This window comes from Salvelinus fontinalis, chromosome 11, assembly GCF_029448725.1.
Source record: "Salvelinus fontinalis isolate EN_2023a chromosome 11, ASM2944872v1, whole genome shotgun sequence".
Classification (NCBI taxonomy): domain Eukaryota; kingdom Metazoa; phylum Chordata; class Actinopteri; order Salmoniformes; family Salmonidae; genus Salvelinus; species Salvelinus fontinalis.
In genome coordinates, this window is record NC_074675.1 from 31,455,865 (window position 1) to 31,481,516 (window position 25,652).

At 42.4% G+C, this 25,652-nt stretch overlaps 1 protein-coding gene and 1 pseudogene across 1 annotated transcript; one reads left to right on the top strand and one right to left on the bottom strand.

The window, feature by feature from the left end:
- Window positions 1–1,641: 1,641 nt before the first annotated feature.
- Window positions 1,642–8,887, bottom strand: LOC129865530 (gastrula zinc finger protein XlCGF57.1-like). The gene is made up of 2 exons (XM_055938391.1): window positions 8,582–8,887; window positions 1,642–4,682 (listed from the first exon to the last, which is right to left on the bottom strand). Exons 1-2 carry the CDS (start codon window positions 8,739–8,741, stop codon window positions 3,334–3,336), a joined length of 1,509 nt encoding a protein of 502 aa, XP_055794366.1. The 5' UTR covers window positions 8,742–8,887; the 3' UTR covers window positions 1,642–3,333.
- A 1,946-nt stretch (window positions 8,888–10,833) lies between these two features.
- On the top strand, window positions 10,834–24,012 carry LOC129864710 (heterogeneous nuclear ribonucleoprotein C-like; annotated as a pseudogene).
- The last annotated feature ends 1,640 nt before the right edge of the window (window positions 24,013–25,652 follow it).

Below are 25,652 nucleotides of genomic sequence, written 5' to 3' on the forward strand. Positions count from 1 at the left end.
CCACTAAGTTGAAGGGGTGTCCACATACTTTTGTATATATAGTGTATATTGCTTTATTTTATGGCTGGTTATGACACCTACATAAGTGTCAAAACCCACAAAACCTACCACACAAGGCAAAACATTCCATTACACCATAGTCTAGTCTACTTGTCTATGTAACATTTTCTGAAATTAACCATTTTTTAATTATTATTATTGTAATTGCGCACATTCAATCTGGGGGACCAGATTTAAGGAGCAGGACAAGACACCCTCTTTTTGACTGATGACTGACATAAGGGCATTTACCTGACAGGCCTAGCTGGCTTATATGATTATGATGGTCATAATGCTTCTTGACAGTGTTATAAAGTGTATTTTCTTAGTACAAGTAAAGTGACAGACGATGATCACAATGCTTTATGACAGTGTCATAAAGTGTATTTTCTACAAGTGATTTAAAATGATGAAAAAAAACATGACTAAAGAATTCATTACAACAACTAAGGACTTAAGAAACAAACTTTCAAACGAAAAACTTATTAGCAGGGAAAAAACTGATTTGAATAAATGTGGGTTTAAACACTTATGTACAATGCATTTGGAAAGTATTCAGACCCCTTCTCCACATTTTGTTACGTTACAGTCTTATTCTAAACTGGATTAAATAAATAAAAAATACTCAATCTACACACAATACCCCATAATTACAAAGTGAAAACAGGTATTTAGAAATGTTTGCAAAATGTACATGTCAGAACAAAAACCAAGCCATGAGGTCGAAAGAATTGTCCGTAGAGTTCCGAAACAGAATTTTTTCGAGGCACAGATCTGGGGAAAGGTACAAAAAAAACCTCTGCGGCATTGAAGTTCCCCAAGAACACAGTGGCCTCCATCATTCTTAAATGGAATTCGTTTGGAACCACCGAGACTCTTCCTAGAGCTGGCCGCCTGGCCAAACTGAGAAGGGGGAGAAGGGCCTTGGTCAGGGAGATGACCAAGAACCCGATGGTCACTCTGACAGAGCTCCAGAGTTCCTCTGTGGAGATGGGAGAACCTTCCAGAAGGACAACTATTTCTGAAAATAGCTGTGCAGCGACGCAATCTATGTGTGATATTTCAGTTTATTTGTAATACAATTTGTAAGATGTCTAAAAAACAGTTTTTGCTTTGTCATTATGGGGTATAGATTGATGAGGGGAAAAATCTATTTAAACCATTTTAGAATAAGGCTGTAACGTAACAAAATGTAGAAAAGGTCAAGGGGTCTGAATACTTTCCGAATGCACTGTAGGTGGTATAACCAGCCATAAAGCAGTTATGACCGTGGGTGTCAAGTAAAGTGTTACCGTACCTTCAATATCATGGATTGCTGCATGTTGCAAAAATGTATATTACTATTGTGACGCAATATTTGCCATGGTAATATTGTAAAAATACAGTCAATGAGCATTATGGGTAATGGAGTCATTCTACAGATTCAAAATGGGCCTACAATTGCTTACATCAAATGCATTAAGACAGCACAATCTCCCCTGGCAACATTGCCATTCCAAACACATTTTTTATAAATAATAATATACAAAACACAGCGACATATGTCGTGGCAATTTCCTGTATTACCAAATGATGAGAGAGCAAACCACACACCAGTCAGAGTTATACTTAAACTTCACCTTTAATAATAATTAAGCTTTTGCAATAGCATTTGACTTTCAACATTTCAGTATCTCTAATGAAAAGTTGAGAGTGGCCAACATAATGGCAACTGAGATCTTTTATAGCAAAGATCCACCCCCTAGTCGACATGACAAACAACAGATAATAGGAACTGCTCACAAAGAAAGACTTTACTTGAGAGAGGGGTATCCCATAGCTAGACAGCATTCGCTATAAATTATCGTTCAGTTTGGTCTCCTAAACGAGGTTCTAATCTCATTCTTGGTACTTCACAGAGTACCAAAACATTACCTCATCCAATGGCATATATCAATTGTCAATTCTAGATAATCCCATCTCAAATACACCCCAACCTGGACAAACTCACTGAAGACAGTGAGCCTCTTAGGTCATATACTAGGTCAAGATAAGGGCAACCTCAGAGGGGACATACAATGGTTCCAGACACTGCCATACTCCTCCCCCCAATGAGAAAATGAGGGAGTGACTGGCGTACAGACATTGTTTAACAGATACATTGACATATGAAGACAAGCCTGACCTCTCCCCTCTCTGGGCCCCAAGTGACTAAGCCCTAGCTGAGAAGTGATAACTGCAACTGCCAACCCTATAGTCCAAAGGGAAATATTTTAATGACAAGTATCTCACAAGCATATTATGAAAATAAAACATCTTTCCAACTAATTCTGATTCATCCCCAACACATATCAAGTGTACAGCAAGATGTAAGAGGACGACACTCTTCTTTTTAACCTAAAATGAAGAAAATCAACCCAAAATTGTAGACTCTCCCGCAGCTTAGAAGGCTTATATTATAATTTAGATAAGCAGCATTAGGTCAAAATGGATGAGAAACAGTCTTTAGCATTTTCTGGAAAGTCCTTTTTTTTTTGTACAAATAACAGTCAGTGTAACGTTCCTGACCTATTTTTATGTTATTTTGATTATGTTTAGTTGGTCAGGGCGTGAGTTGGGGTGGGCATTGTATGTTGTGTGTGTTTGGTTAGTCCATGGGTGTTGTATGTGTATGGGATAGTGTTTGTTAGGTTGTCTAGTTATGTCTATGGCTGCCTAGATTGGGTCTCAATCAGAGACAGCTGTCATTCATTTGTCTCTGATTGGGAGCCAGATTTAAGGTAGCCATAGGCAGTAGGCTTTTGTGGGTGTTTGTTCCTGTGTCCTCACAGGACAGTTGAAGGTTAGTCACGTTTGTTGTTTTGTAGTTTGTAGTGTCTTGTTTGCTGTTTTTTCATTAAAAGATGGCTTATTTCCCTCAATCCGCATCTTGGTCCTATCCATGCTCCTTCTCGTCTAAGGGGGAGAACAACATTGACTGCCTTTACAGTCAGACCATTTTCTCATCACCCTGAGAGAAATTCCAAAACAAACTAAGAGGAATTCCTGTTTCTAATGCCGTGAAAACATCGACAGACTTTGAACAGCAGATCTGTGTGTTTCCTAAAATACTCTTTTCTGTTTTATCATTACCTCATCATTCAAATCAAATCTAACTTTATTTACAAAAGTAAATTAATCACACATCTATATGAATATGAATTATCCAGAGTTGTTTTCTTCAGTTTTTCCCCCCCTAAGAGTGATGTCCACATCCTACCCTTTAATTTCCTTCTTCTTACATAATATCTATTTGTCATAATTTAATTGCTTCTATCAATTTTCATCCAGTTTTATTTCTTTGTGGATGGTTTTCACATGTGTCAGCAGGCTAGACTTTTGAGTGAAGCTTTTCCCACAGTCACCACAGCTAAATGGTTTCTCTCCTGTGTGAGTCAATTTATGCATGTTTAGGTGTTGCTTGAGATTGAAGCTCTTCCCACAGTCACAACAGCTAAACGGTTTCTCTCCTGTGTGAGTGAGTTTATGCTTCCTTAGGTTCCCCTTCAAATTGAAACTTTTCCCACAGTCACCACAGCTGAATGGTTTCTCTCCTGTGTGAGTCAGTTTATGCTTCCTTAGGTTCCCCTTCAAATTGAAGCTTTTCCCACAGTCACCACAGCTAAACGGTTTCTCTCCTGTGTGAGTACGTATATGTTCAGATAGGGTCCACTTCTGATGGAAGCCTTTCCCACAGTCACTACAGGTAAATCGTTTCTCTCCTGTGTGAGTAAATATATGCTTTGTAAGGGAACCCTTCTGACTAAAGCCTTTTCCACAGACACCACAGCTAAATGGTTTCCTTCCTGTGCCAGTCAGTATATCTATGGTTAAGTGTTCGTTGAGATTGAAGCTCTTCCCAGAGTCATCACAGCTACAGCTAAATGGTTTCTCTTCTGTGTGAATCATCATGTGCTTGGAAAGATCTCCTTTCACATTGAAGGTCTTGCCACAAACAGGACAGCTGCAGGGTTTCCCACCATGACAGAGTTGGACATGTGCCTTCAGTTTACAGGTGGAGTTGTAGTTTGTTTTGCAGAAGCAGCATTCACTGGGTCTCTCCTTGGGGAGAGTAACATGCCTCTGTAGGTCAGCTTTCAGAGCAAACGTTTCACCACAGTCACAGCAGCGGTGAGTTTTTCTCGACATGGTGATGGGTTTGGAACAGTGTTCCCCCCATGGAGGGCTGCTGTCAAGTCCTACTGGGTTGCGACTTACAACGGAGCAATGGCTGGAGTCATTGTTTTGATTATATGGAGGGTCACAGGGATTTCCGAGACCCTTTAGGTGGGTCACAGTGCCAAAAGGTTTAGAATCCACTGGTTTAGAGTCACTGTCTCTGTTCTCCACAGTCTGGGTTTGAGGAAGAGTCAAGGACCAAAGTGAGTCCTCCTGATCCCATTCACTTTTCACACAGAAAGGAGTGAACTTAAACTCTATGATATCAGCCTCCAGCCTTTGAAGCTGCTCTTCCTCCTGACTGGTGACGAGTTCCTCCTGTTCCTCTTTAATCTGTGTGGGCTCTGGGTCCTCCTGCCCCAGACTGGGGCTCCACTCTTGCTCACAGTGCTGCTGCTCAGGGGGAACCTCCTCTTCAGAAACTATGGGAGAGAGCTGCAGGGAGTCTGGAGGGAAGAAGAGGAGCAGAGGTTTGCTATATACCACATAATTAAATAGAACACCTGAATCATACAGTCATCAGCCTTTAGACATGCCTGAGTACACGTAGCTACACTAAATATACAAAAGTAGTATGTTCTTATTTTATTTTACCATTATTTTATCAGGTAAGTTGACTGAGAACACATTCTCATTTACAGCAACGACCTGGGTAACAGTTACAGGGGAGAAGAGGGGGGATGAATAAGCCAAATGTAAGCTGAGGATGATTAGGTGACCGTGACGGTATGAGGGACAGCTTGGGAATTTAGCCAGGACACCGGGGTTAACACCCCTACTCTTACGATAAGTGCCATGGGATCTTTAGTGACCACAGAGAGTCAGGACACCCGTTTAACGTCCCATTCGAAGGACAGCTCTCTACACAGGGCAGTGTCCTCAATCACTGCCCAGGGGCATAGGGATATTTTTTTAGACCTGAGGAAAGAGTGCCTCTATGTGGTAGATTATAAGGTGCTAACTGAGCAAAATACAAGTTATCTGAACACAAGTGTGACGTGTAGAGTATTTTTTTATGCTTTGGTCAAATATCACAACTAAGTTCAGCATATTGGTTATGAAATTAGACATTTGAAACCAGGGTTTTGATACTGGGCAATACATCGAAAATCCACGACAACAGGAAGCAGAAACAGTACTTTTAAGATAATTTTTCAACAGAGATCAACTTAAATCAGGTAAAAACTGTCGAACGAGCCCCAAAAAGTGCTGTGATTTATTGATTTTTATGAAATTACTTAATCATGAAAATGCATTTGGCCTGCCTAGCTAATTGGCAGTGTTGGGGAATAGTGAAATACATGTAGTTTAAAGGACCAATGCAGCTGCTTTTAAATCAATATCAAATCATTTCTGGGTAACAATTAGGCACCTTACTGTAATAGTTTTCCATTAAAATGGCAAAAAATTGCTCTTAAGCAAGAATTTGGCTAGGACTGTCTGGGAGTGGTCTAAATGGGGAGGGGGAAACTTAAAACTAGCTTTTATTGGCAGAGGGGTTTGGAACTGTCTTTATTATTGGTATATCAACCAATATACCGCTTGGTGATGTCACCAGGCAAGCCAAAACTCCCACCCATGCAAACAGGCTGATTAGAAGGTCCGGTGTAGATTGCATTTTCAACCAGCAAGTATCAGAAATTCAGCTATTACAGTCACAACCTGTTACTGACAGGTGTATTACATTGAGCACAAATCCATGGAATCTCCATAGGAAAACATTGGCAGTAGAATGGGCTGACTGAAGAGTTCAGTGATAGGATGTCACCTTTCCAACAAGTCAGTACGTCAAATTTCTGCCCTGCTAGAGCTGCCCCGGTCAACTGTAAGTGCTGTTATTGTGAAATGGAAACGTCTAGGAACAACAACGGCTCAGCAGCGAAGCGGTAGGCCACACAAGCTCACAGAATGGGAGTGTCAAGTGCTGAAGTGTGCAGCGCGTAAAAATCGTCTGTCCTCGGTTTCAACACTCACTACTAAACTTCCAAACGGCCTCTGGAAGCAGCGTCAGCACAATAACTGTCCTTTCGGGAGCTTGCCGCCATTGGACTCTGTAGCAGTGGAAACGCATTCTCTGGAGTGATGAATCACAAATCAGTGTTTGGCAGATGCCACGAGAACACTACCTGCCCCAATGTATTGTGCCAACTGTACAGTTTGGTGGAAGAGGAATAATGGTCTGGGGCTGTTTTTCATGATTCGGGCTAGGCCCCTTAGAAATCTTAACGCTACAGCATACAATGACATTCTAGACGATTCTCTGCTTCCAACTTTGTGGCAACAGTTTGGGGAAGGCCCTTTCCTGTTTCAGCATGACAATGCCCCCGTGCACAAAGCGAGGTCCATACAAAAATGGTTTGTCGAGATCAGTGTGGAAGAACTTGACTGGCCTGCACAGAGCCCTGACCTCAACTCCATCGAACACCTTTGGGATGAATTGGAACACCAGCTGCGAGCCAGGCCTAATCGTCCAACATCAGTGCCCAACCTTACTAATGCTCTTGGGGCTGCATGGAGGTCCCCACAGCAATGTTCCAACATCTAGTGGAAAGCCTTCCCGAAAGAGTGAATAGTTATAGCAGCAAAGGGGGAACCAACTCCATATTAATGCCTATGATTTTGGAATGAGATGTTCAATGAGCAGGTGTCCACATACCTTTGGTCATGTAGTGTAGTTTCTTAGCAAAGAGCAATTCCTCAATTTCTGCAGGACTGTCTGGGAATGGGGATGGGAAATCTGAATACCAGCTTTTATAGTTGCAAAGAGACAGAATCACTAGATCACTTATTCTGGTATTAAACCTATGTAGCTTGTTTCTGGTCACAGGTTCAGGAATGACAGAAAAATTACACCATTCACCTAAAACTAACTCTACAAATAGCACAGTTGGGAAATTTGGAAAACCAGTCAATAAACAAAAAATAACGCTTAGTAAAAATATAAAACTTTGACTTACAATCTGTTGATACTAAGCAATTAGAAAGGTTCAACATGTATGTGTAACAACATACCACAGTTGAAAAATATATGGCACATGGAAATCATAAGCGGGTGGTCTACAGAAATAGGTGGGGTTGGCTGAGTGTAGCTAAGGGGTAGGATTAAAAGCTCATGATTTATAATAGTTATGACTGGAAACACTATTTCACATTTACCTGATATGTTTAAGTGCAATCTATGTCAGATGTCAGTGCTGGGCTTAATTCAAATTAAAGGCAGTTAATTCAGGTCATTTTTATTTAAAATGTTGAAATGTAGTTTGGTAATAAATATCTTCTACTTGTCAGTTTATTGAGAAGTCATTGAAAATAAATGAACATTTTACAATTACTGAATTGTAATTTTAGTTTACTTTCTTAATTGACTGCCTTCAATTTGAATTGAGCCCTACCCTGATGTATATCAAATAACTATATTTTTGCTATGTAACTAATGTGTAAAAAAAAAAGTGTCATGTATGTAAAATGTGTGTAGAGTTTTGTCGTCCGATGACAAAAATGGGCAGCAAAAAAAGAAGCTGTTACTGGCAGAGAAGTTTGGAACTCTTTCTTATTGGTCTATTAACTCATTTACCGCCTGGTGATGTCACCAGGTAGGCCAAAACTCCATCCCACCAAAACGGGATAAAATGGCTCTTTTCAAACAGCTCTTACACTGAAAGGGCATTATCATAATTTTATCGTAAAAAATATAAAATACAGGAAATCACGTTTTTGACTGCACTAGGCCTTTAAGTGAACTATATTTTGTTAAGGGTGGCTTTCACGTCGCTTCCAATTCCATTGTATCAATGGCAATTTGAATGCAGAGATACCATGATGAGATCCTGAGGCCCATGGCTGTGCCATTCATCCGTGCCATCACCTCACCTCGTGCATACGACCCCATGGTGCAAGGATCTGAACATAAATTCATGGACGCTGAAAATGTCCCAGTTCTGCCATGGCCTGCATACTCACCAGACTTGCCACCCCATTGAGCACGTTTGTAATGCTCTGTATTGACCTGTATGACAGCGTGTTCCAGTTCTCGCCAATATCCAGCAACTTCGCACAGCCATTGTAGTGGAGTGGGACAACATTCCACATGTCACAATCAACAGCCTGATCAACTCTATGCGAAGGAGATATGTCGCGCTGCATGAGGCAAATGGTGGTCACACCAGATACTGACTGGTTTTCTGATCTTGACAAACAGGTATCTGTGACAAACAGATGCATATCTGTATACCCAGTAATGTGAAATCCATAGATTTGGGCCAAATGAATTTATTTCAATTGACTGATTTCCTTATATAAACTGTAACATGTTGCGTTTATATTTGTGTTCAGTATAGATACGAACCTATACATGTTATCTTCGGTGTGATACACAGCAGTCTCCGTAGCCGATCATTCTCCTCCTGGTACCCCACTACCGTTTTCTCAACTGCCCCGAAAATCTCCACAGCAGCAGCCGTTAAACGCTCGTTCAAAAACACACGCAAGAACTCTAGTTTAGACATGTTCTGTCAAATTCGTTTTGCGTTGCAAATTCAACTGAGCCAGTTGGTATTTCTTTAGTCAACACGGTGAATGTTGAAAATCAAAACAAATTCGTCTCCAATCCTACTTCCGTGTAATACTCAAGGGATTTTAGACGATTCCTTGGTTCTAGCTAGCGTGTGGCAAGCCCAGAAACACAACAGCGCCGCCAGCTGGTTGGGGGTTTACTACCGTGCAAGGCAGCCAGTCTAGAGACTAGTAAAGTGAAACGATTACTACATTATTATTTTTTTAACATTAGAAAAACAGTGGTTATCATAAGTATAGGATGATCTGGGAGAATCAATTATTTCTCAGGAGTCGATTGTATATCAATGAATGAAAATAGTCTTCAAGAAAAGGACGGAGATCGTTTCTGGAAAGTATATATTTAATGTATCAACAATAACATCAGTCTGACCATTCATTCTCCAGAGATAAATGGTTTCTCTCCTGTGTGAGTTGCTTTGTGCTTCCTTAGGTAACCTTTGAGGCTGAAGATTTTCCCACAGTCGCCACAGCTGAATAATTTATCTCCTGTGTGAGTCAGTTTGTGCACCGTTTGGGTCTATAGGGTCTGCCTTAGCCCAAGAATGTACTCTTAAGGAGTGTAGATGAGCCTACCGTTACTCCCTAAGGTCCAAGAACTTTATATGTTCTTTTTCAAAAGTAGACGGGCTCTAGCAGCCAAAACAGCCAAATACTCCATCTAAATGTGAATCGATTCTCAATTGCAATATCGTTCTAGAAACTTTCATATCACATAAAAAGAATTTCACAACTGCAAAATATGCACTTAAAAAATGTGTTTCATTGCCACATACACCGGATATGTGCAGTAAATTGAATTGTTTTACATGGTCACCCATAGTAGTAAGGCGCCCCTGGAGCAAATTAGGGTTAAGTGCCTTGCTCAAGGGCACAGACAGATTTTTCCCCATGTCGACTTGGGTATTCAAACCAGCAACTTTTAGGTTACTGGCCCAACGCACTAACCGCTAGGCTACGTGCCGCCCTGTAAAATGTTTTATCCGGCTTTTTCACAGTTGCAGCTGACAGTATTTTTCAGTTACAACATGTTTCTGGTGGCTTTCTTCCGTTACAGAGCATGCTAGATAGAGGCGACCACCTGTGGTAATTAGCTGTCTTCCTTAAACACACACTATAACATGGAGATATGGCAGTGTGGAAAGACTTTATTTTTGTATTTAACTAGTCAAGGCAGTTTAGAACAAATTCTTATTTACAATGACAGCCTAGTGAGTTAACTGCCTTGTTCAGGGGCAGAACGACAGATTTTTACCTTGTCAGCTCAGGGATTCGATCTAGCAACCTTTCAGTTACTGCCCCAACGCTCTAACCACTAGGCTACCTGCCGCCCCAATGCTCTAACCTCTAGGCTACCTGCCGCCCCTACGCTAACCCTAACCCTATAAAGATGTGTATTAATTTAAGGGTCTGCCTGTGCTTGAAGCTTTTCCCACAGTCACCACAGTTAAATTATTTCTCTCCTCTGTGAATCAGTTTATGCCTCGTTGGGTCCCCTTGAGACTGAAGCTTATCCCACAACCACAGCTAAATTATTAATCTCCTGTGTGAGTCAGTATATTCGTCCCTAGGTCTCCCTTCTGACTGAAGCTTTTCCCACAGTCCTCACAGCTAAATGGTTTCTCTTCTGTGAGAGTCAGTTTGTCCTTCCTTAGGTAACCTTTGAGACTGAAGCTTTTCCCACGGTCACCACCGCTAAATGATCTCTCTCCTGTGTGAATCTATATGTGTCTCGACAGATCTCCTTTGATTTTGAATCTCTTGACAAAAACAGGACAGGTGCATTGTGTCCCACCGTGACAGAGTCGGACATCAGCCTTCAGTTTACAGTTGTATCATATTTTGCAGAAAGGGCATTCATTGGGTCTCTTCTTGACAAGAGTCACATGCCTCTGCAGGTCAACTGTCAGAGCAAACGTTTCACCACAGTCACGGCAATGGCAAGTTTTCTAGACGTGGTGCTGGGTTTGGAACATTGTTCCACCGTTGATGGGTTTGGATCCAATGGAGGGTTAGGATCCAATGATGGGCTGGGATGGGCTGCGATCCAATGGTGGTTTGGAACCAGTGGTGGGTTGGGATCCAATGATGGGCTGGGATGGGCTGGGATCCAATGATGGGTTTGGATCCAATGGTGGGCTGCTGTCAAGTACTACTGGGTCGCTGCTTACGGCTGAGCTGTGGCTGGAGGTATTGTTTCAAGTTTTAATGCCACATGCATAATGAAGTACAGTGAAATTCCTTTCTTGCAAACTCTAACCCCAAGGCAGTAATCAATAACAATTAATACTAAAAATAACAAGGTAGAACAAAACAAGAAGAACACGATAAAGTAAGTAAGCCTAACATATACGTCAGCTCCAGTACCGTATTTACAATGTCCAGAGATACTGGATCGATAGAGGTTATTTCTCCTAACGTACGGCGTAAATTCTCCTTGCCTGCTATGAAAATGTAACTTCCGGTCGTAGCTGTGTACCTAGTCAAGGATCTCTCTATACTTTGCTCCGTTCATCTTTGCCTTGATCCTGGCTATTCTCACAGTCCCTGCTGCTGAAAACATCCCCACAGCATGATGCTGCCACCACCATGCTTCACCGTAGGGATGATGCCAGGTTTTCTCCAGACGTGACGCTTGGCATTCAGGCCGAAGCGTTGAATCTTGGTTTCATCAAACCAGAGAATCTTGTTTCTCATGGTCTGAGAGTCTTTAGCTGCCTTTTGGCAAACTCCAAGCTGGCTGTCATGTGCCTGTTACTGCAGAGTGGCTTCCGCTACCAAAAAGGCCTGATTGGTGGAGTTCTGCAGAGATGGTTGTCCTTCTGGCAGGTTCTCCCATCTCCACAGAGGAACTCTAAAGCTCTGTCAGAGTGACCATCGGGTTCTTGGTCACCTCCCTGACCAAGACCCTTCTCCTCCGATGTCTCAGTCTGGCCGGATGGACAGCTCTAGGAAGAGTCTTGGTGGGATCAAACTTCTTCTATTTAAGAATGATGGAGGCCACTGTGTTCTTGGGGACCTTCAATGCTGCAGAAATTTTCCCCAGATCTGTGCCTCGACACAATCCTGTCTCGGGGCTCTATGGAACAATTTCTTCGACCAAATGGCTTGGTTTTTGCTCTGACATGCACTGTCAACTGTGGGACATTATATAGAATGGTGTGTGCCTTTCCAAATCATGTCCAATCAATTGAATTCCCCGCAGGTGGACTCCAATCAAGTTGTAGAAACATCTCAAGAATGATCAATGGAAACAAGATGCACCTGAGCTCAATTTCGAGTCTCATAGTATAGGGTCTGAATACTTTTGTAAATAAGTTATTTCTGTTTTTTATTGGTAATAAATTTGCAAACAAACAATTTGTTTTCGCTTTGTCTTTATGGGTTGTTGTGTGTAGATTGAGGGTGAAAAACAATTTGATCCATTTTAGAATAAGGCTGTAACATAACATGTAGACAAAGTCAAGGGGTCTGAATACTTTCCGAATGCACTGTACATGACGATTGTTTTGTTCTATGACACCCACAGGCCTCACACGAGTAGTCTGAAGGTCCCCGGTACCAGTTGAACAAATGAATGAAAGTATGTATGTATGGAGACTGTTTAATGAATGACAAAAATAAGTGTTTAAATACATGTAAAAAATAAACGTTCCATGATATTTCTTGTATCTGTCAAATATATGGGAGAAAATTCAGAACAAACTTCCTTTTAAATTGTTTTTGGGACAATCTGTTGTTCGATGTAGTGAATCTGTTATTCAATGCGTTTGTACGGACTAATAGAAGTAAGGCCAAAAATACATTTATCAAATATTTTTTTTATATTTTTTCATACTTCAAGGGGTCTTAAAATTCCAAATCAAATAGCTAAATTATCCTTGGTATGACCTTCTTAAAACAATTCCCGATAGCTTAGTAGACCCCCTGGCTTAGGCAGGGCTTAGACTCCGATGGGTTAAATTAAATTATGGGCTGAAAGACAAATTCAACTCCATCTTTCATCGAATCAGATGGCTTATTCATCACAACCATTTGATGTCCAATTATTTGAATGATTACTTCATTGGCAAAGTGGGCAAATTTAGGCAGGAAATGCCAACAACGAACAGTGAGCCACTGTACTCGTGCATAAGAAGCTAATAATGAAAGAAAAGCATTGCAAGTTTAATTTTGTAAAGTTATTGTGAGAGAGGGGGAGAAATGATTGTTATTGATCAATATTGATAAACCTCCTGGCATTGACAACTTAGATGGAAAGCTACTGAGGATGGTAGCTCCATTCCCTATGGAATGGCGCCGACAGAGAGGGCTACCTTGCTTCTAGCTCTTAGGAAACTTTGCCGTATTTAGTTTTTTTAATGTATTATTTCTTACATTATTAGCCCAGAAATGTTTATTTTTATTTTTACATACAGCCGGGAAGAACTATTGGATATCAGAGCAGTGGTAACTCGCCAGCACTACCAGCATTACGACCAGGAATATTTCCGTGAAACAGAGTATGTTACAATCCCGGATGTCTCGCTGGAAAGCAACCCTTGCCCTAATTTCGTCTACCTTGTTATCTAGAGACTGGGCATTAGCAAGTAATATACTCGGAAGCGATGGGTGATGTGCGCGCCTCTGAAGTCTGACCAGAAGACGGAGCAGGCTTCTGGTTAGACTTCGGAGGTGTGCACACCACCCACCGCTTCCGAGTATATTACTTGCTAATGCCCAGTCTATAGATAAGATAGACAAAATTAGGGCAAGGGTTGCTTTCCAGAGAGACAACTTTCCTGTACCCAAGAAGGCAAAGGTAACTGAACTGAATGACTACCGTGCTGTAGCACTCACTTCTGTCATCATGAAGTGCTTTGAGAGACTAGTCAAGGATCATATCACCTCCACCTTACCTGTCACCCTAGACCCACTTAAATTTTCTTACCGCCCAAATAGATCTACAGATGATACAATCACCATCACACTGCACACTGCCCTATCCCATCTGGACAAGAGGAATACCAATGGAAGAATGCTGTTCATTGACTATAGTTTATTGACTGTAGCTCAGGATAAGGAATATCTAACAATTTCACAATAATACACACAAAACACACAAATCTAAAGTAAAGGAATGGAATTAAGAATATATAAATATTTGGACGAGCAATGTCGGAGCGGCATTGACTAAAATACAGCAGAATAGAATAGAATACAGTATATACATATGATATGAGTAATGCAAAATATATAAACATTATTAAAGTGACTAGTGTTCCATTAATAAAGTGGCCAGTGATTTCAAGTCTATGTATATAGGGCAGCAGCCTCTAAGGTGCTAGTGATGGCTATTTAATAGTCTGATGGCCTTGAGATAGAATCTGTTTTTCAGTCTCTCGGTCCCGGCTTTGATGCACCTGTACTGACCTTGCCTTCTGGATGATGGCAGGGTGAACAGGCAGTGGCTCAGGTGGTTGTTTTCCTTGATGATCTTTTTTGGCCTTCCTGTGACATCGGGTGCTATAGGTGTCATGGAGGGCAGGTAGTTTGCCCTCGGGGATGCGTTGGGGGCGGTGGAGTTGCCATACCAGGCGGTGATACAGCCCGATATGCTGCTCTCAATTGTGAATCTGTAAAAGTTTGAGGGTTTTCGGTGCCAAGCCATATTTCTTCAGCCTCCTGAGGTTGAAGAAGCGCTGCGCCTTCTTCACCACACTGTGCCTTCTTCACCACACTGTCTGTGTGGGTGGACCATTTCAGTTTGTCAGTGATGTGTACGTAGAGGAACTTGAATCTTTCCACCTTCTCCACTGCAATCCCGTCGATGTGGATAGGGGGGGGGGGGGGGTGCTCCCTCTGCTGTTTCCTGAAGTCCACAATCAGCTTCTTTGTTTGGTTGACGTTGAGTGAGAGGTTATTTTCCTGACACCACACTCCCAGGAGCCTTACCTCCTCCCTGTCTCGTCATTGTTGGTAATCAGTCCCACTACTGTTGTGTTGTCTGCAAACTTAATGATTGACCTGGCGGGGTGCTTAGCTACGCTGTCATGGGTGAACAGGGAGTACAGGAGGGGGCTGAGCACATACCCTTGTGGGGTCCCTGTGTTGAGGATCAGCCTACTACATCGCACAGTTCGGGCATGATCTGATTTATTTCTACAGAAACTTTAGAGCAATGTGAGCAATGAGCACACCGAAGAAAAAATCTGAACAAAATTAAATTAAAATAATTGAACCAATGTTTGAACCAATGAATACTTATGTAAATAAGGTATTTCTGTTTTTTATTTTTAATACATTTGCACACACAAAAAATTACCTGTTTTCGCTTTGTCATTATGGGGTATTGTGTGTAGATTAATGAGAAATGTTGTATTTAATACATTTTTGAATAAGGCTGTAACATAACAATGTGGAAAAAGTCAAGGTGTTTGAATACTTTCTTAATCCACTGTACTGGATTATTATATACAGTATATCCACATATATTGTATATGACCACTAAAACAATCAGAATTATTTGTTTCAAAATCCTCTGATATCATTAGCATAGTTGGTAGCCTCTAAGGCTTTATTCAACATTACAGACGCTCTCTCAATGTTCATTTTTTGGTTCGCCTTTTTTAGTTTGAGCGGCAACAAATCTTAAAAGTTTTGTCTGTTACCAGGTGACCAATTTCATCCATTTTTTTTATCATGAAAAACAACTGGAAAAGTAGGGTTAAATGTGAAATGCAAGCTACTAGGCTAATCAGACCTATAACAATGGAGAGTAGTGATTGGCTATCGATTTTGAATCCAGTTTAGTTTATTCTCTGCCTTTTTGAAGTAGCCTTTTTCCCCTTTTCGAAATCCCAAAGCAAGGAGTTTTCTGCTGCTGTTGTGATAGCCAATCACTACTCTCCATTATTGTAGTTTTGAATAGCCTATTAGTTTGCATTTCACATTGAACCCCTACTTTACCAGTTGTTTTTCATGATTACATTTTTTTGATGAAATTGTTCACCTGGGAACTGAATAAATTGGAGGCAGGTAATCATCGAAGGTGCTGGTTAGAAACGGCGACCCACAATATAAACCTGAAGCGCTCTACGCTATGAAACAACTCCACATGCTGTGTGTTTCTTTTCACTCCTTGTACAATAATATCTCTAATGGGGAGTTGTGTCATCCACTAAGGGAATTATGTAGCACGATTGGTTTGTACCCCTCCTCTGAGTTTGACATCTGCCAGACTAGGGCCCAATGACAAATCGACCCCTACGCCAGCCACACTCAACTGGCAGACCACGGTTCATATCTGGACCTAGAAAGGGGTGAATATGGACTGCGGTCCTGACGTACATTTTTGTCAAATAAAAAATGTAGGAACTGTCGGGCTTTCAACTTACTGCTGTTGAGAGTTATAATAGTAGAATGTCTGCACGAGGTGCAATTTAATTATGACATTTGTTGGTTCATGGACATTTTTGCTCTTATGCATTTTTCCTCTTGACATCCAAGGTGGGCCCCATTGATTTTGCTGAGTCACTCAGGTATGAAAACACATAAGACATGGCAAAATGTGTAGAATTGCAGGAATTGAGCTTTAAAATGGCAACAGTTTGGGTTCGCATGGGTATCGAGGTGGGGGTTTGTTACTACGCCGATAAATGACAATATCCATCCGGCCCTTTGCCACCTAGGACATTTGTGTAACCGGACCTTCTGAATTAGTACCCAGCTGTGTGTATTGCATCACCTTTGATCCAGGTCACATGCACTGCCTGTATTCTAGTCTCATATTGATGCTGGTGGATAGCAACCCTGTCAACTAGCCAGCAAAGAAAAAATCATCACGTGATGTGTGCTTTTGGCTAGACACCCAGACCTAACACAAGACGCAACAGTCTCATCCAAAATGATTGTGTGTGTGTACACCGTGCAGAGACGGATGTGGAGCTTCCCTTGGCTGTGTCGTGGTCTGTTGTACCATCTGTTTTTATCATTAGGAAAGTGGATGTGGGCCAAGAGGTACTCTGCTTTGGGATTTACATTGACACTTAGGAATGTCCTCTTTCTGACACCACGCCAACTAATTACATGTCCCTTGATTTGATTTACAGACATGTATAATGAAAGACGGTATGCCAAAATCACTTCATGTTATTAATAATACATGAGATTTATATAGCACTTTTCAACGACCCGAAGACATTTATATTATTGCTGTTCAGATATTTGTGCGACACCTCATCGAGAGTGCACAAGGCGGCTATTATACTATTATATTATCAAGTGTCTCCTACAGTATGTTGGGCCTCACATGCCAGTTGTAATTCATACTGTTTGTCTATCTACGTACAGTAATATTGCTAAGCACTTTGGGGTTTTCTGAATTGGCCAGTTGACCTGCCCAATGAATCGCTTTCTAACTTATTTGTCTTGTTTGATATGATAATACTATTCATCCAACAGGGTTTTTTTTGGCCATCCTCTCCTTTTTTCTTTTACCTCCACATGACTCCACGTTTTTTTATTTTTTTGTGAGGCGTATATACTGTATATATTTAATACTTTTGAAGTACCTCATGGGAGCAGCACTGATCCAAAAAATATGAAACGCTTCACTTCTGAAGACTTCTGTAGTTCTAGAGACACCACTCCATAGATGCACTACGTCTCCCACGATGCATAGCCGAGCTCAGGCTCAGTTGACAAATAACGACACTCTTCTCTCCAACTGAAACAGGCAGACCACGCCCGTCCAGGGCACAGGCGACATGGAGTGAGTTCTGGTTACTTCAACCTTCCAAATATGTCCTCTAGATGTAGAAGCAGAGACCTTCCGGTATAAACCCTGAAATATAACCAAAAGCACTGCTGACACACAAATAGTGTGTGTAAAAATGAGAACCCCCACCCACCTTCTTATGTACAAAACCATTATATGTAGATTATAGGCACAGAAAAGTAGAAAGGGCCTAAAGTCCTTCTATCTACATTCATTGCTGTAAGCCATCATCTAAGTTAGCCCTACAAACATAATGAATGGGATGCTTGTTTTAAACAACCAATCGTGTGTGTGTGTGTGTGTGTGTGTGTGTGTGTGTGTGTGTGTGTGTGTGTGTGTGTGTGTGTGTGTGTGTGTGTGTGTGTGTGTGTGTGTGTGTGTGTGTGTGTGTGTGTGTGTGTGTGTGTGTGTGTGTGTGTGTGTGTGTGTGTGTGTGTGTGTGTGTGTGTGTGTGTGTGTGTGTGTGTGTGTGTGGACGCAGACTCTCAAATCAGGTCCAGTTTATTTTGGAAAGCAGCCCCGTACAGGCAGGCACACAGTCACAAGCACGCATATCTCAACTTCTCCGTTCTCTTCCTCTCTCTTTCCTCTCCTCCCTTCATTTCCCTCTCATAAACACACCAGCCGGCCTCTCACCTCCAGTAGCATGATGTCCGGCAACGTGACCAACAAGACGGACCCTCGTTCGCTCCATTCCCGGCTTTTCATCGGGAACCTCAACGCACTCCTGGTCACCAAGGCAGATGTGGAGGCCATCTTCAGGTAGGTGGCATGATACTCTTGGCTGCTCTCTGCTCCAACATCACCAGCCTCTGTGTATGTGTGTCTTTCGGGCGGGGTTGGGATAGAGCAGAAGAATTCAATTCAATGCTGTCCCAGAAGGGCAATTCTTGTGTAGCGTAAAAATATCCATTGAACAGCCACAGATGTACAAAAGGCACATTTCCATTCGTTGTACATTGGACAATAAATTAACTCGTTGTTCTTCTTCTTCAGCAAGTACGGCAAGATTGTGGGCTGCTCCGTCCACAAAGGGGTTCGCGTTCGTCCAGTACGCCAACGAGAGGAACGCCCGGGCCGCTGTAGCGGGCGAGGACGGGAGGATGATTGTAGGACAGGTCCTAGGTAAGAACACAGGCAGCGGTATTCCACTCCTGCTCCCGTGTCCCCACTCTTCCTCCAATATGTTCCCCCTCTTCTAAAGGCATAGTATATGTGGGGACATGTGATAATGTGGATGTTACATCCCCTGTCTAGATAGAATTTTGATTTTCCTCTGCTCTATTTCTGTTCTTTCTGTATGTCTTTCTCCCTACCCCTCCTCTCTCTCTGACATTAACCTCGCTTGTGAACCGAAGCCTCAGAGATCGAAGACGGTTAAGCGCTCCGCAGGAGACATGTACAGGTGTACCTCAACTCCTCTCTGTGTGAATAAAAATAATGAAATAGGATCTGTACCAAGTGCTTCAGTTAATCTCTCTCACTCTCTCTCTCCCACCACCCCGTCCGTCTGTCCGCCCACCCGCCCAGTTCTTTATTTGATTTGGACTATGACTTCCAGAGAGATTACTGTGACCGGTAAGCCTTTGGTTCGCCGTTGCCACACACACTGTACTTAAAAAGGGGCAAAGGATCTGATATTTTTGCTGTACCTCCTCCTTCAACTCCAGCGTTCTTTTGAGAGATGTTACACATTGAATGCATTACATTTGTAACAGCCTTATGTCGTATAACATGTGTGTGTGCCTGTTTGTGTTGCCGTTGTAGGACGTACTCATACCGTTCTCGTGTGCCCCCTCCGCCTCCACCCCTGTCCCGGCCAGCGATCCCCTCCAAACATCCCCGGGTCAGTTTGAGTGGAGTTGGAAGGGGCAGCCGACGCACCAAGACCAGCTTCTCATCTTCCACCTCCAGGAGCAGCCAGAGCAGGACCTCGACCTCACACACCAGTCAGTGCCACACACATACATGGAATGACAGACGCTTTCAACACTTCCGACATTGATCAAACACACTCTTACTAACTACACACGATATAACTTGATCTCATCCTTGCCACACACTTACCAAGTCCAAATTCACTCAGACCATTTACCCATTATTCATTTATCCGGGAGACACGTGTCCATGTTAATTCTATGGAAGTGACATCCATACCGACTGTAAATGTATGCCTCTGACTCTCTCCTCCTCCCTTCTCTCCTCTCTGACTCCTATTCCTAACCCAGTGAAGACAGATGACCTGCAGACCATCAAGAGAGAGCTGGCCCAGATCAAACACAAGGTGGACGACCTGCTAGAGAGTCTGGAGCGCATGGAGAAGGACCACAGCAAGAAGTCCGGTAGGACGGGACAGAGTGATGGATGTACACTTGTTGCCCACTGCATTTTCAGACATAAATATGTATCAAGCGACGCATTTTTGTTTATCAATAAAACCTCTCTGGCTCCCTCTCTAGACATGAAGAGTAGTGGGAAGCCGGAGACACGGGAGGTGTCTCATCTCCTCAACTGCGGAGGGAAGGAGGACAGCCTAAAGAGGGAGAGAGAGAACCAGTCTCTCAACGACTCAGAAGAGGAGGAGGAGGGTGACCTACTGGATGAAGAGGAGGTGTAGCTTACGTTTACATTTTAGCTAGTCATTTAGCAGAAGCTCTTATCCAGAGCAACTTACAGTAAGTAGTAAGTGCATATATTTACATACTTCGTACGGGTCCCCCTTGGAAATCGAACCCTGCTGTATTATTCTGTAGCCTTGTTCGACCACCCAGGGGCGAAAATCTGATATCAACCTTGGAGGGGACAATTACATTACATTTTCTCAAGAGCAATTCCTGAGGGGGACACCAAAAGTAGTGCTGTAACACATAGCCTACGTTGTAATATGTTAAATGTATATTGAGGAACCATAATTCCTACAACTGGATAATTGATAGGTACAGTAGTTAACTGAAGGGTTTTCCCAACTTGTTCAAATGTCTAAATCATTATAATTCTACTACTAATAATAGTTATAGCAGTGCTCCTTACCAGTCCAGTATGTATGCAGGTATTTGTACTTACAACCAGCAATATCAAGAAAGGCCAGTAGGTGGCAATGGTACTGTACACTGTATGGGTGTAGTTTTCATAAATACAATGAACATGGTGTGATCACATCTAAAAGAATCTCCATTGAGAACCATCACAAAGTTGGTCTCCGTATTGAATTGACCTTTTAATTTGACTTTTTCTGATACATTTATATAGTCATTAAATATGTGCCACTGGCCTGAATCTACTACAATATCTTTACAAGAACAAAAAGCTTAAAATAAGTACAGTTCTAAAAGAAAAATAACTTACTTCAATGAAAAACCCAAATAAATCAAACAAAATATCCTTCAGTCAGTGTCTCAACTCTTCAAACAGTATGGACAAGTATGTCGCACAAAGTACGCAATTTTAAATAAAATAACATGAAATAAATAATTTGTAAGTGTACTGAAAACTACTAAACAAAAGAACAAATATCAATTACACAAGGGGTTCTCAAACAGGGGTCCATGGACTAATTGCAAGGGGTCCGTGAAATAAAAAAGTGTCATGAATGTAGTCAGTACCACAAGGTTTCCAGTAAGTTTACATATAATATAGAGTGGAGGTCCCTGAGGACCGCTCAAAACCTTGCCTCAAAATATGCAGGGGTTCCAGTACCCAAAAAAGGTTGAGAACCACTGCTATACACACTACTGAGCAAAAGAACCAAACATATGTTTGTGGGTTTCAATGGATCCAACAAATTGCTCGCAGATATTTTCCCTCTTGAGACTGTCCAGCCTGTCAGTCTCTCTTGGCCCATGCTAGCCCGTAGCCAAGTCTTTAACCTGCGGAGTGCACTGAAACTCCTCTCAGCCTCACATGAAGACACTGGCACCACAAACAAAATTCTGATCAGCACCTCAACTTGGTCAAACAACCCCCGCACCTCCACTGGAAGCCTCCTGAGGACCTCTGCTGCCTCTCCACTGCTGCTAGAGGGGTATTTGTTGTGAACGAGAGGGATCTGCACTGAAAGAGAATTTATGTTCAGTTCTGGGTACTGATCTAGAGACTCATCCAACTCCCTCGTGAGAAGCGCTCTTTCCAACTTTTGCAGGACGTTTAGACTGTCCTGGTCAAAACGGTCGCCAAACTGAACCTCCACACCATCCAACACTTTAAAAATTCTGCCCTATAGTGATCCACTGCTTTGCCAGCAAATCGTCTTGAGTGCGTCTCAATGGATTCAATAGAGTCAATCAATGTTGTTGCTTTCTCATACAGTGCAAGGTAGCTTCCATCATTTCTCGTGCCCCTAAGAGATGACCGCACACACTCGACTGCAGCCTGCATACCAGAGACAGTCTGAGTTTTCTTCTGCAGTGAAATGTTTAGACATTCAAGCTCTCCAAGAACAGCAGAGGCAAGTGTGAGGCCCAGCACAGTCTGGCCTTTGCTGAAGTGCTCGAATAAGCCACTGGCAGCTGAAGCTGTCTTGGATGCAGATTTTGCCATCTCCTCTAGGCTGCTTAGTCCCCTCTCATACTGCTCTAGCACAGCTCTAATAGCAGTATTCCGCACAGTCCACCTTGTTGGACATAGGGGTTTCAGGGTGGTCAGATTTGTATCTTTGGACGTGGCAATTGATTCAAACATGCTCTTAAACTTTCCTGACTGGCCATAGAGGACACCTAACTGATGGACCCAGGAAAGGGAATTCCGGATCAGTGGGGAGGCTGAGCAGCCAGCCTGTGTAATCAGATTTACACAGTGTGCTCCACAATGGACATAGGGGGCTAATGGCTGCTGCCTCCTCACAATTGCCTGTGCACCTGTGTATTTTCCTGCCATGTTTGAGGCACCATCGTAACTCTGCCCACGTAAGCCAGACATGGGCAAATTGAGCCTCAACAACACATCAGTTGCCACCTTCGCAATGCCCTCACCTGTTGTCTCCGACACCCTGTATAGCCCAATAACCTCCTCGTGAGGGACAAGGTCATGGTCAACATAACGCAGACAGACATTCTCCTGTTCAGCACCAGAGACATCTTGAGTACCATCAACAATGAATGAAAATTGTACAATCGTAAGAGACCTAATCTCAGCTGCGATGCCTCGAATGACTATTGGCCATGATGTTCAGAATTTCATTCTGTGCTTTGGGGCCTGTGTACATTGTGGTACGCTCTGTTAACCACTTCAGTAAAATGGGAGCATCCTCTTCTGCCCTAAGTTTCAAAAGCTGGTATAAATTCCCACTGTCATCCGTGTGGCCTCTAAAGGCTTGTCCCTGTCTTACTACATGCCGCACCGAACTAACAATTTTCATCAAGCAATGCCTTGCATCGTCCTGCTGTTTACCCCACGCGCTGGATAACTGGACACTGATTGGATTTAGCTGGTGTGCTGTTACAATTACAAAGTGGCGGTGGGTTTGGCAGTTTTGATGTGCTGTGAGTTTTTCAATGCCTTTTCTCCAGTTCCTAAATCCTGCACTAATGAAGGCAGCATCTGCTCTTTGGCCAAAAGATGGCTGGCTTGAAAACCCTTGGCTACAGTGAAAACACAACACTCCTTTTATTGATGGATTATAATGTAGCCAGAGGAAATCGCGAAACCATCTCTCTTGAAACGTCAACACTCTGTTGGCAAGAGTTTGCGGTTCTATAAATTGTGGGTGTGGCTAATATGGTTTTGTGCCATCACTGAGGTAACTGGACAATGCTGTGCCACTGTCCCCTATACTGGTGCTGCTGGCAACAAGGGTGACACCTGGTCCTGCCGTGGCTGTGACACTGTCCTCTGAAGTCTCTCTCCCTGGCTCTTTCCCTTTCACCACCCTCACTGACAGTCTGTCTCCTAGAAAATAAATAAGGTGTTTGCCGTACTCGTAACTACCGGTACCCAAAACTACACAATCAATCACAACAGCAATACCATTGCCTTAAACAAATCTTAGTTTAGTCACCAGTTTAAGTTGAGAGTGGGGGTATCCATTGCATTTTTCAATTATGTCCCTATTTTACAAGTCAAAAGAATTGAGAACCTTTCATAATGTTGCCAAACAAAGACTCAACAAACTTACCTGAGACTCCCTGTCTCTGCCAGTCTGTCCCTGCATATCTGTCCCCAACTCTGCTGTCTGTGTGCCATCTGTTGCCTGCTCTGCCTAATGACATCATTGTGAAACATTTCCATTAGCATTTCACTTCTTTCTTATGAACATTTTATCAACTAGTCTTTGAGATATTAGGCTACTAGAGTTCTTACTTTGCGTTTTGGTGTACTGAAAAATACTCTGATGTCCGTCTTTTTACTTTTTTCTGACACTTTTCTGGCTGGCTGGCCAAGCTGCACACACACACATTTACACAACATATGCTGCAACCTTTCGTAATTTGAATATAGTTTGTTTCATATTGGCTGGCTTCCAACAATAGTTGCATTTGCAAAGCTAGCGAGCACCAATTCCGTTTCTGTGGTGTTTGCTATAATCTTTGCTACCTGGTTAAATAAAGGTGAAAAAAAATGGGGGGAAAAGTTCACTAGCGACAATTTAGCTTTTGCAACGAGACCATTAAATATATTTAAGACAATGGTATAAGAGAGTGTAGTTCTGTTCAGTTTGGACTTCAGTTTATCGCTAACCTTATCACAGGGACTTTGAAGCACTACAGCTGCATGCTGATCTTGGAATAAACTGACGATAGCAAAGATTCCATCTTTGACGACGCCACATAAATGGAATAGGTACTAGCTAGCTTGATAGTTAATGTTTGCTTTAGTTTGCGCGCTAGCTCTGCAAATTCAGCTAGTGTGTGAACCCTGCCAACATAAAAAATAAATAAATAACATTGCTATGGACCTGCTATGGATTGACTGGATTAACCTCACGTCAGTTACGTACATGTGCCTTTCGGACAGTAGATACGAACCCTCTATTACCTTGCCAGCTAAAGAAATGGCAGTGGATCAAACCATCGTGAGGCAAGGGGCGGGGGGATGTTGCAATCTTTTGAAACTTAAAAACGGGGTATTAAGTGTCTATAATCAGCACAAGTGCTTTCATTGCGTATTATTAATATTATTGAAATAACGTAGTTATGTTTACACCGATATATTGGGGGGGACAAATCATATTTTTCCCAAGATGGGGGGGGGGGGGGGGGTCGTGTCCCCTGGGATTTCCGCCTATGCGACCACCCTGATCTCGTAAATTTACATTCTGTGAAGTGAAAGGAAACTGAGAGCGAGAGGTCAGGATGTTTGTTTATCAGTCATTGAGATTTAGTTTATTCTAGTTTGGGTCAATTTCATTTCAATTCAGGAAGCACACTCAAATTCCAATTTTCCTCTAAACGAGGAACATTTGGAATTGGGATTTGGTTTACTTTCTGAATTGACTGGTATTGAAATTGAATTGACCCCAACCCTGTTCTGGATGCAGTGGTTCTGAAACTTCTCCGCGGGAACCACAGCCACTCCATGTATTTGATCTATTCCAGAGCTAGCACACCTGATTCAACTTGTCAACTAAACAAAATTGTGAAATGCCTAGGGGTCCCCTCGAGTAGGGGTACTCAACTCTTACCCAACGAGGTCCAGAGCTTGCTGGTTATCTGTTCTACCTGATTATTAATTGCACACACCTGGTGTCACAGGTCTAAATCAGTCCCCGACTAGAGGGAAAGAAAAAAATGCAGTGAAACTGGCTTCGAAGTCCAGAGTTGAGTTTGAGAGCCCTAGAGCATTAGTTCCCAAACTCTGAGGCGTGTGAGTTCACATTTTTTTTAAGGAACTCAGTTCGGCTTTAAACTTACTCTTGAAAGTTGCAATGGTAGAATGGACAAGGTGCAATTTCAAAACTGGGTCGTGAATCAGCAGTTTTCCTCTTTTCATGTCAGTCATCGGATACCTTTAGAGAGCATGTGTAACAGGGTTTTATTGGTGATTCCCCTTGCCACTTTATTGTTAAGCCAATGGGTTTTTGGTTTTAGTTTTGTCTTGCCGTCACCTACTCAACATGGCATCTTATTGGCTGGTTTGCGTAGCTTGCTTACGA

Coding starts and splice junctions, on each gene's coding strand:
- LOC129865530 (XM_055938391.1), bottom strand. CDS start 8,741: ATGTCTAAACTAGAGTTCTTGCGTGTGTTTTTGAACGAGCGTTTAACG. Junction 4,683..8,581: donor ACCGAAGATAACATGTATAG/GTTCGTATCTAT, acceptor TCTTCCCTCCAG/ACTCCCTGCAGCTCTCTCCC.